The sequence below is a fragment of the Gymnoscopelus braueri genome, assembly GCF_963280865.1.
Source record: "Gymnoscopelus braueri genome assembly, chromosome: 5".
Taxonomy (NCBI): Eukaryota; Metazoa; Chordata; class Actinopteri; order Myctophiformes; family Myctophidae; genus Gymnoscopelus; species Gymnoscopelus braueri.
In genome coordinates, this window is record NC_137606.1 from 15759569 (window position 1) to 15771886 (window position 12318).

General features: G+C 39.6%; 1 protein-coding gene across 5 annotated transcripts in view; it reads right to left on the reverse strand.

Moving 5' to 3' along the window:
- Positions 1–6904: 6904 nt before the first annotated feature.
- The window catches only part of usp2a (ubiquitin specific peptidase 2a), a 60059-nt gene continuing 54645 nt past the window's right edge, over positions 6905–12318 (reverse strand). For all 5 annotated transcript variants that reach the window (XM_080428599.1, XM_080428600.1, XM_080428598.1 and 2 more), the window contains 3 exons: positions 11177–11281; positions 10889–11009; positions 6905–8740 (listed from right to left, as the gene is read on the reverse strand). In XM_080428599.1, the coding sequence (XP_080284725.1) occupies positions 8656–8740; positions 10889–11009; positions 11177–11281 (311 nt within the window). In that variant the 3' untranslated portion in view covers positions 6905–8655. The remainder of the gene's footprint in view (positions 8741–10888; positions 11010–11176; positions 11282–12318) is intronic.

Here is a 12318-nt window from a genome sequence, read left to right on the forward strand (position 1 = left end):
AAGTTTCTCTGTCAAATTTGTACTTGAGTTAAATACTTGAGTACTTGTTGTTAAAAATACCTGTAACTATTTAAAAGTAAAAAATTACAAAGTACATTTTCTTTATAATATCATTGCATTGCTGTATTGAAATGTAGACATGTTCCCCCGAAAATTCATATTTTCCAGACATTTCCAAAAAAAATAATAGTGAAAATAGCAGTAATACCACATCACAACGCATCGCAATGTATATCTGCTATTCACCCTGTATGTTGTTTTTTAATATCCACCTGCTTCCCACAGATCCAGCCTGTCTCCTTGGAGCTGTGAACAGTCTCTGTAGAAATCTGGAACGCTCTCCTGCCCAGGATGGTGTTTCCTGCAGAGCTCTTCCCACTCTGTCTCTCACCCAGTAACAAAATCACCACCTTGGACAAGCCTGCGTCTGGACCCAAAACATATGTACCGTACACATAATATACAGTACAATACAGGCACAGCCATATATACAGACAGAAAGTACTGTAAGTGTAAACACATACAAATCCATACATACATTAGTTTACATCTCAGTAACTTACCAAAGTAGGCTGGACTGTAAGCTGCCATTTAATTCAGCTGAGAAGTAATGATCTAATTTTCCAGAAAATCCACAGTCTTTATATGGGTCAATGCCTTGTTTTGACCATCTCTAATATAGAGACCTCTTTTCAATTCTGTCCCTACTTGATTCAAAGCTTGGCTAACCTCCTCCCTTTAACTCACGCTTTCACAGTCATTTGAATAACTCAGCATGGTCATGCCATAGCTTCATAATCACAGTTCCAAAGTTCACAAGGGAAAATTCTTAGGAAGCAACAGAATGTCAATAATGAAACCAAGTGAACAAACAAGTTGGGATTACAAATGATATAATGCTGACTCGCAGAGAGGCTATTCCCATCTACTTCCTCTAGATATGTGACTGGCATAGTAATTCAGTGGCACTGTATTAGTTGTGTGACTGTACTCAAGGCAAACAAAATAAAACTGTTATAAATTTGTTTTGTATTCTGTACTATTCATTGGTTTATTTACTAGAAATAGGCACATCACATTGTTTTATGGAAGTACAACCTCGTGTCACAAATTCTGTTATCATGACAAAAGTTTGCAACTTATTTTACTTCATCTTTCAAATTTTGTCACCATAGCGACCATATGTGGTTAGTCGGCTTCATATTCCGACAGTGGATGTCAGGGGTGCCCTTCTGCCACTGTAAGAAGTTAACTTTAAACCAGGGGTCATCACCATGCAAGCTTGTGATGGACATTTCCATCAATATGTTATTTTGCCACGGACATATAGAAAACAAGTGATCAGTAATATTACCAGAACCACATAGGCCTAGCCATAAATGTATACTAATGGCTTCTTGATGTGCCATAGTGTCTACTCTATTCCACTGCACTACACATTTTAAAACAAGCCACTTATTAAATCAAAATTTAACTTATTTGGGGGGGAAAGCCGATCTACAAGCTCCCAACACATCACAGCATGTTGTGAGCTTGTAGATCAGCAATTGTCTTTTCTTTTTAGTCTATAATGACATGCCCAAAATTGGGATGTCACGGTTAAAGTGATTAGCTATATTATAGAAAACCTGGAGACTGGAAAGTTATCCACTGTATACTGGCAGGTGGCAGGAAGTTATCCACTGTATACTGGCAGGTGGCAGGAAGTTCTCCACTGTATACTGGCAGGTGGCAGTCCTGAGACTGGCAAAAATGTTCATGGTCCACCTTCCATTTTGGGGATTTCAATAATTGGGTCTTATCAGTACAGACAGTGCTTCCATCTTACATTACAGGAGCAAAAGGGCCATACTTGGGGACAGGAAGAGATTAAGTTCTACCAGCTAAACTAGTTTCTTGTTTGTCAACTTTAAAGAGTTGTGGAACAGGTACTGTATGTTGATGAGAAAGTCTAAGGTGTGCTAACAATGGAAAAAGACTTGAGAGTCAAAACAGATAGTTATGTACAGTACATAATGACTATGAGTGATTAAAGGGCATGACAGGATTGAAAGGAATGCACTGTCACAATAATGTGATGCAAAGGTGCAAATAACTTTGATCAGAGGTGAGGAGGAAGTGGATCAAGGGTTTCCATGGATTATGATTGTGGAGTGCTATTATGGTTGTTATTGGTATTGGACACTTTGAAACACTTTCTCTCAACTGATGTACATAAGCTTTACTTGACTAGTTCTGCCCTCCTTTGCCTTGGTGCTCTTTCTCAACAGATGATATGACATCTATTTTTGCTCTTTTCTTTTTCACTGTGGTCACTCACATACCGTTGACTTTAATTGTTTCATTGTCTGACACGCCCCATACACTCCATTAATCCATGTCTTAATACTAGTACCCCACAAAGGATTGAACGGATGTTTTGATATTTTCAAGGAATCTTGTCGTCCTCACATGATGCAATCATGTCCCGTACATGATTGCATCACAACATACAATACCACAAATCTCTTGCAACATATTAATGAGCATGTCATCCCGACACTTTATGAGTCACCAAAATTATTGGAACACATTTTTTAAGATTCAATTGTATATTTTAGAATATATTTCATTATAATGAAAAAGTATACAGTAGGCAATATCTTTCTTTAAAAATAAAAAATAAAAAAAGAGTGCCACGGACGTCTTGTCACGGACATGTTTGTCCATGTACGGACATGTTGATGACCCCTGCTGTAAACCTAAAATATAAAATAAGCTACATATCGCCGGCATTTTGTTTTCAAAGGTCAATATTGGAGGTCATGGTACTGTTTATAATAATAATAATAACAATATAGACCTTAAATTATTCCAACAGGGGAAACTACTTTTCAGCTTGACCCAGCTGAGGTGGTCATATTTAGCAATCAGGGGAGCAATTAAGAACCCCACTCATGGACACCTCAACCCATGGCCAGGAATCAAACCCTTGACCTCCGGACTCACAGGCCGCTGCACTACCTATTGAACTAAAACTCTAGCCACCATCATGGTGTCTGTTGATGAGCATAAACTCTCGCCTTCTGTCATGAACCAAGCCCCTTTTCCACTAACTACGCTATCAGTGGTTCACAAACCATTTACCAATAGAAAAATGTGATGTCTCCTCGGAACCAAAACTAGTGAAAATAGCCGATCTACAAGCTCACAACGCGTTGCTATCCGAAAAGTTGTGAGCTTGTAGATCGGCTATTTTCACAAGGAAATACGTCATACATTGAAAATAAATACCCAAAATCTTTAATAAGTGTGCATTATTTAATACGGTCATGTTTTAATTTATATGAAGCCTGCATAAGGCAAGACTCGACCCGAGGACCTTGTGACCTACTGCTACACCCAAACTATGAAGAGAGAAAAGGAACCTATGCAGCTACCAAATGTTTGTTTAAAATGCAGTCATCAAGACAAAAGTTTGCCAAATGTTTCACTTCATCTCTACAACATGGACAGATCCTAGTATTCTAATTAGGTTTCCGCGGCGTCCTTTCTACCCATTCAACTAGGAACAGTCCTGTTTAAATTTGTTGAAAAGCATAATGTTTTTCCTTCTGTCATGCGCCATTCCCCTGTTTCACTAGAACATACGTACAACATACAACATTTAAAACAAATACTGTCAAAATGCCATTTCATCTTGTCTTTATTTAAGTGCACATACTGTAATTAATAAAGTCATGAGTTTTGTTCAGCCAATCACATTTGAACTGGATGAGTCAGGGTTTGAGCCAGGGTCCTTCGTACTGACAGGAATACACGTTACCGACTGAGCCATTGGAACCACAGACTGATATTGGAGAGAAAAGAGCCCAGGAAGAGTATTTATTTTATTTTTATTTTATGATGCCATGCCCTCAACAATATTCATTGGCTCATGGAGGCTTCATTTTTTCACATAGTTCTCCTCAGCAGGGACTTTAGATAATAAATTGCTCAAAAATCCCGGGAGAAAAACGGGTTTAAGTGTTTTTCAAACTGCTCAAAATGGTGGAAAATCTAAGGGCGGAGCTTACTGGTCAAAGAGACAGATGTGTTCCTCATGAGTCAAGGCATAAGTGTAAGCAAGTTGCATGGCTTTAGGCCAAACGAGGCATGACTTGCCTGTTACGATTGCTATAGCACCCCCATTTGGCCAATTGGAGTAAGATTGTTTTCAGTGATATTTGGAATGACCCTCTACCATACTCCAAAGTTCCATAAAAAATATGACTCTGCATGTATGTGTTATTTTCTCATAAAAGCTTCATTTTTTAACTCAAAATCTAAAACCCAACCTTTTCTTTAGATATTGGTCCAAAGTTCATGTTTGGAACATTTCATGCACATTGCTCAAAAATCCAAGTAGTAGCTTGATTTTAACAGTTTTTCATATAATTCAAAATGGTGGGAGATCTAAAGGTCATAGGTCAAAGTGACACATGTGTTCCTCATGAGGAGACGCATATATGTGTATTGAAGTTTTATTGCTGTCGATCCAACGGTTCATGAGCTATGCCTGTTCAAAGTTTGCATTTTTCAATTGATTGCTATAGCGCCACCCTTTGGCCAATGGTTGTGAGTTTTGTGTATTCGCCGTTTGGTATAGCCCTCTACCATATTGCAGAGTTACGTAAAAAACGACTACATGGTTAAGCCGGAACTGCAAAAAGTGGCGGAAGAAGTACAGTACAGTTTCAAGAAGAGACCATTAGCACTACGTGCTTGGCCCCTTAATAATTGTGTGGCCTTTAGTTTGGGGCATTTGCTACAGTACACACCCACTTCAAACATGAAGACTAACATCCATAATCACACTTAAAGCACAAGGAAAACTGTACCAAGCAGCATGGTGGCTCACAGTGTTAAAATGCTCTCTAAATGTTCCTAAGATCCTAGGTTCAAATCCCGACACAGGTGGCCTACTCTTTACTGACAAAGCATGTTTTGAAGACTAACAACACTTAACGCACAAGGAAAAGTGCAATGAAACAAGGAGCATGGTGGCTCACTGTGTTAAGAGTAACACACTCTCTATATGTGCAAGCTCCTTGGTTAAAATCCCACCAAGGGTGGTTTACTCTGCAAAGCATCTTTTGAAGACTAACAGCCATAAGGTCAAATACCACAATGTAGAAATACTAGTTACAAGTAAAAGTCTGTTATTCACAATTTACTTGCTGAAACCTTATGTTCCTGACCGTATAGCCTGAGGTCCTACGACCTCGGCTCTTCTAATTGTTCCTAAGTCCAGGTTGGTGACCAAGAACTCTGCACTAAGAACTGAACTGTGACACACTGTGACAATGTTTTTAATTTTGCTGCTTTTTTATACTGTTGTTGTTATTGCACAGTTTTTAGTTTTGGTTGTGTTGGTGTATTTTATTTATTCTGCCATGACCAGGACCTGGGTAACAAATTTCGCCCTGTAATGGAATGACAATAAAGCTCCTTGAACCTTGAACCTTGAAGGGTGACAGGGCTTTTGCGATCAAGGCCCCTAGACTCTGGAACAGCCTGCCATTGGACCTCAGGCTTGCTAGTTAAATAACTGTTTTAAATCTCTTTTAAAAAAACCTAATGTAAAACCCTCACAATTTGTTGCGCAATTGCTTCTTTGTTAATTGTCAAGTGTAAAGCACTATGTAACACGTGTTAAGAAAGGTGCTACATAAATATAACGTATTATTATTATAATTATATTATGATATTGACCATGATACTAACCATGACACTGTCATGATACTGACCATGATACTGATTATGTCAGTATCATTGTCAGTATCATGGTGTAATATTCACACACTAACAGTCCAGTTTAATGTAACATCTGAAATTAATCTAAATTATATAAGCAACACAATAAAAATAAAGCTTACATTTTAATTGGGTGGGGGTGGTAAGGGACCTGAATATTGGATAGGGCACTGGCCCAAAAAAAGGTTGAAAAACGCTGCTATGAACTATGACTAATGAATACTATATTAAAACATGATATACTGATCATAAATCGTCCAAAACTCCAAAACTGTTACTTGTCAAATTCAAAAGTAGCAGATCCACAAGCTCAAAACGCGTCACTTCGTGCTGCGTTGCGAGCTTGTAGATCTGCTACTTATGATGCTTTTGTGTGACACTGCAGTATGATCAAGTAGGGCATTAATTTACCCAAAAAAACACAAAAAGTTAAAATATGGAGATCAGAGGTTTCTGCCCGAAATCAAAGATATATAGTTTACTTCTCCCTGTACTCTCTGGGATGGGGTCATGCCTTGCAACCAGGGTGTAGACCGGCAGGGAAAGAGAGTAGGCCTATTCCTGGGTACTGATGGTATCAGATCACGCAACGTTGTGCAAGGTGAAGCTGAAATTCATGGGCCATGGATATAGAACATGATTGAGTGCACAAGGAAATAGGCCACATTAGTCCCATGATTAGAGAGCCTCTTCATTTGTCTTTCCCCAAGTATTTTTTTTACACAGTAATCAGTAGCCTATAAGGTTAAATATACACATTCTATTGATCATTAAAAAAAAACTCTTGGGACATTTTATGACAATGATTTTTCACAATAGTGTTGTTTCTGAGTAACTGGCTGAAGCTCGTTAAAATAAATTGTGGTAGCATACATTTCCCACTCAACTCTTATCAGGCGAGGATCGGGAGACAGAGGTGAACCTCCCAGTCAATAATCCTCATCATAACGATGGTACTAAGTCTTCTAAGCTTTACTATCTTGTCCCAAATGGTATAGAGGAAATATTTTAGCCATGTTCCGAATAGACTTGTCACAGACTCATGCTAGCATTAATAATGCATGCTAATAGATACTGCCCGTTAGAAGGGAAAAACAACAACAAACATTTTAAAACATTTTCCCTTGTGGGGCTTTATTCATGATAAATTAGCTGCAGTTAGAACAAACGGAACCCTACATTTTATGATTTCTTACTCCCCCCCAGTTGAAACTAAGTAGCCACGTGTGCTTTTTACATCATTGTCAGTCATATTTTATGTAATCCTTCGGTATAGAATTGAATTCACCATCATAATTTCTTTGCATTGCTTTTGCTTCAGCTGAATTAAAACACAGTCAACACAGGTGGAAGTAAAACCACTGCTTTATAGAATTTATTTATTCATATATACATATGTATATATATATACTCGTGTTTGACTGCCACTGTTAAAAAGTGTGACTCTCATCACATTATCATAAGCATAAATAATAACCATTTCTTTTCTCTCTTCAAACCTGTTAAATTAACCAACTGAAAACAGTTATGGGTCATTTTCAGCACCACTGAATAGTACATTCTCTATATTGCATCAGAATATAAAAATATACAGATATAGTGTTTTCTTCGTCATTTAAAACATTCTTTCCGTGTTGTTCAATGGCATGAAACGAGAGAGGAAGAAAAAGACCCCGTTCTAAGGACAAGGATTGTTGCCAATATTCATCAGTATTACTGATTCTAATCGTATCCGTAGTACCAGATTGTCCATTCATTCATTCACAGCACTTTAAAAACATCAGTAGCAGCCACACGGGGGAAAACAAAATTAAATAACAGACGAGTTAGAGGGCGTCCTCCAAAACATGTAACACGCACAGTGCCACCGGCCTCCCGACCACGTCAGCAGAGAGACAAGAGGGAGACCAGGAGAGAGAGAGAGAGAGAGAGAGAGAGAGAGAGAGAGAGAGAGAGAGAGAGAGAGAGAGACAGACAGAGAAAGAAAGAGTGAGGTGCCATCTTGTCAATAGGGGAAACAGAGGAGTGTTGTAATGCAGTGGTGTGGAAGGGCCGGCTGAAGAGCTGGCTATAGGCAGGCTGATGGTGTGTGAGCGCGGTGTAGCAATAAAGACAACCATTCCATGTGCTCCTGCTGCTGTCATACTCCGTTAGTCCAGCAGGGGGAAGGGGGGGCGGTGGGTGCACAATTCTAAACAGTTCATCCCAAAGTCCAAAGTGGGTGTTGGAGTGATACATGTACAAAAATCAACAAAAAAAAATCCAAAGCAAAAAAAAAAAAAGTCTAAAATTGTAACAAGTCTTGAATTCATTTTAATGTTTGAGGCGAATGAGAAGATGAGAAGAAGGCGAGCAGTTGGGGCGAGAGGTTTGCAGTGCATAGAGAGGGACTTTTCTAGACGACGGTCCGTTGGATGGGATTATTGCCCCGGGGGAGACTCTCCCGTGTTAGCCTCGCACACATACATACAGTAAACAAACACACGCAGCACACACGCACACACAAAACACACACACATACACACACACACACCTCTTCCACCCAGAGGGAGGCAGCGGCTGCCTGGATAGGAAAATGGAGAGAGAGAGAGAGAGAGAGAGAGAGAGAGAGAGAGAGAGAGAGAGACGAGGTGGGGTTGGGTTGCTTGGTTTCCAGAGTGCTGGTCCTGCAGTATTCATTTCCTCAGTGTTTAGAAGGCTTGGAGACACAGCTCGGGGGTTTGTGGGAAACACAGTCTCCAATAATGTGGAAGTTGTTGTGTGTTTTATGTGGGTATGTCTGTGATATACATGTCCAGATGAGGCCCCTCTTCCACCCATCCATCCATCCATTCATCCATGCATTCATCCATTCATCCATCTGACCGTCCCCCAAAGTGCTCACATCCGCGAGGAGGAGGCCAACTCATAGAACAACACATAGGCATCACTGCTGCGGACTTGGCTGGAGGACATTGGCGTAACTCTGCAGAGACAGAGAGAGAGATGGAGAGAAAGAGAAAGGTGTGTTTGTTATGGGCATGAGTGCAGTGTAGCACAGTTATTCTCAAACTTTTTCAAGTCATGGACCCCCAAACTAATTATGTAGTTGGCCGCAGACCCTCGTCTGAACTGAGCTACTGTAGTGTTTTTTCTGTGCGTTCTTTTCCTACGCGGTGAAATCCTCAGTGTTAATTTAAGTCTGAGAGTGCACAAATGTAACCAAATGGCAGTGGTGGAAAGTAACTAAGTACATTTACTCAAGTACTGTACTTAAGTACAAATTTGAGGTATTTTTACTTTACTACTATATTATACTTTTACTTCACTACAATTATTTGAAAACTTTAGTTACTAGTTACTTTATAGATTTGGATTATTATTACAAAACATACATTAACCACTTCAGCCCTATATACTGTACATTTTGGCCATTTGAAAATAGCTGATCTACAAGTAGCTGATCTACAAATAGCTGATCTACAAGCTCACAATGCGACGCATTGTGAGCTTGTAGATCTTCTATTTTCAAAAGATGTTCATACATTTGAAAACTTGAAATGGGATATTCTGCATAATGAGTACTTTTATTTTTGGTACTTTAAGTACATTTTGATGCCAATACCTTTGTACTTTTACTCAAGATCATTTTGAATTCCGGACTTTCTATTATTGCAGTATTGATACTTAACTCTTTCACTGCCAAGAGTATTTTCATAAAGTACTCCCCCAGTGCCAGCAATTTGCGGTTTTTTTAATTTTTTAATTTTTTAATTTTTCATTCAAAAAAAATATCTGATTGGGTTTTTAAACCCATATTACAGTTCTACCAGTAGAGAGCAACAAATCGACACATTGATGACCTCGCTGGCTCACTCGCCCCCTCCCAAACAGGCTCACGTCATATCCGGTCATAACCGGATGTTGACATTTTCGACAATCGTTGATCGGGCTAAATTACGATGTGATACACGACTACGATGACTGATCGTCACCCAGACCAAAGAGAGTAGACGTGGACCTCTCCGTTCGTTTTTTATACCATGTGAAAAAACTTGACTTTCCCTATTCTGGCCGAAAATGACAGCGGGAAAAAAATTAGAACCGGAAACGGAATCTGCGTCATGAAACCGGAACCCAATGAGTCTGAAGGAGTCAGGAAGCGAAAGTGATCATGAAAAATAAACAGAATAGCGCGACTACAGTCAAAAGTAAAAACTCGGGATTTCTCGTGCTGGCAGGGAGGGTACTCGGGAAAAACTCGGGATATCTCGGGGCGTGGCACTGAGAGAGTTAAGTAAAAATTGTGAGTACTTTTTCCACCACTGCCAAATGGACACTATGAGTTACAAATTGATAAATTAACACTGAGGATTTTGACTGTGTATCTCGTTTCTCCACTGACATCAATCAACTGGAAAAAAGAGGGAAAACTCACTGAGATTTGCATATAGAGAGGTTTTCTCTGAAATCTCATGGAGTGGAGTGGAATGCCATCAAGCACATACAGTATCTTATACTGTGCTTTGGTATTCCCCCGTTGAAATGATGTACTTGGTGATGATGTACTTGGTAGCGGGTGAATATTTATGAAAACCAGGTTTCTTTAATTTGAATACTTTCACACGAATTTCAGCAGTTTCCTTTTCACTGGCAGAATTGGATACTCTGCACACACTCTAGAAATCAAGCAATATGAATCCCGATATATGCATTGTATTATGCAAGAAAAACAGTTACTGTAAATCAGTGGTTCTCAGCCTTTTCTGGACCAGGGCCGACTTGAAAATCTCAGAAGTGTTCGTGGCCCACCCATCTCACCAAGTTAACTGGCAGTCGTGGCAGATGGGTGGGCCATGTGCAGAGCATTGAGAGCATGTTTATTTTAATGGCCAATCAATCGATTGTGTTTCGGCTTGGATCAATGGTTTTTTATAGTTTTTATTTATTGGATTTGTTATCACTGAAAACTATTGTTTCAAAGTTTGAAAGAAAACAACTTAGATAACATAAAAAAAAAAGTATGTTAAATATTTTTTTAATCATAGTGGTTTGCCAATTATTTGGGGGCCCACTTGCAATTTCCTCACGGCCCACAGGTTGAGAACCACCATGGTGAGGTGCTCAAACCTACCTGGAGTCATTGAAAGTGTACCATTCTCCTGAGGCAGGGTTGCGACAGTAGGCTGTGTAGTGACCGCCCATGGTGGTGCCTGAGTGGTTGGACACTGCATATAGGTTGTACACTGCATTTGCTGGGAGAGAGGACAGAAAAGACAAATGCAAATCAGCTGAAATCCCAGCAACATTTATTAAGCAGTTTACACTTTATATCTGAGGGTTCAGCAGCATTTCACTTGCTTCCTACATTTATAAAATAGTCACACACCGTGTGCGTAGGAACTGCAAAATCAGTACTTACTGCTGTGTACAGAGGCAAACTCCCGCAGGTCAAGGTCTTTCATAGGGAAGTTGACAAAAGTGGACAGTTTGCTGGTTCTACGGGCCTCAGAGAACCGTTTCAGGTCTGGGTAGGGGGGCAAGTCAAGGAATATTACCACATGTCTGGATACCACCTTCAACATAAGTCTGTGGGTTGAGGAAGACTATCTTGAGGAAGACTATCTTGTTGAAACATTGGTTTCCTTAATATTTTTTATATATATATCCTTTTTAACAAAACTCCAAATGTAACTGAACCACAGGCTAATTTGTGAACGTTTGGCTAATACTGTCTTGAAATATCATGTAACAGCAAACCCTTCAAACACTGAGTTAGTCTGCTGACTTGCTGGAAGAATATGTTTGTGTGCTTCTATCAGTGTTCCATTTGGTAGTGTACATCATGCCCACATGAGCTGGTGTACCCCACCTGCAGTCATGCTGCAAAAAAATAAGATCAATTTTTCCAGTTGGCCAACAGCCTGAAAACACACTGAAATATTCATCTATTTATTTTCTGCAGCAATGAATCATCATGGGCTGTACCTGATAAGCCCAGGCTATTTGGGAAAGGTAGAGATGTGCACTCCCCCCCATTCTTCACATCACACTATGCCTTCTCTTGCATTGGGTAGTTGAAGTGAAATTAATGCATACAGCAGGAATATTACATATACTGTAGCAGGAATATTACATGAATATGGCAAGAATATTAAATATACAGTAGCATACACAGAGTGGACTTTTAATACTGCCTGAACAAAATGTTAAAGGAGCTACACAATGAATTTTAACTTTTCCTTATTTTTGGTGTGTTTTTGGTCTCCCCTACCTCTCTTCTATCCCCCAAAAATACCCAAGTTTGAGCACTCAGGCTTTCACAGCATATCTGGGGTTTTATCTCAAAACAGGCCAACTGATTTGTCCCCGCCTGTGACGTCACATGCGATACCTACAAAGCACCTACAAAGCACAAAGCACCTACAACGCAAAAACCTTTTCCACACAGAACCAAAAGATAACATGCATACAAACTGGCTCAATAGCGCCACGTGCCAAATAAGGACAATGTGGTATTGCAGGTGAAAGTGCTTTATAAGCCAGAGAGAAGTTAGTTGGAAT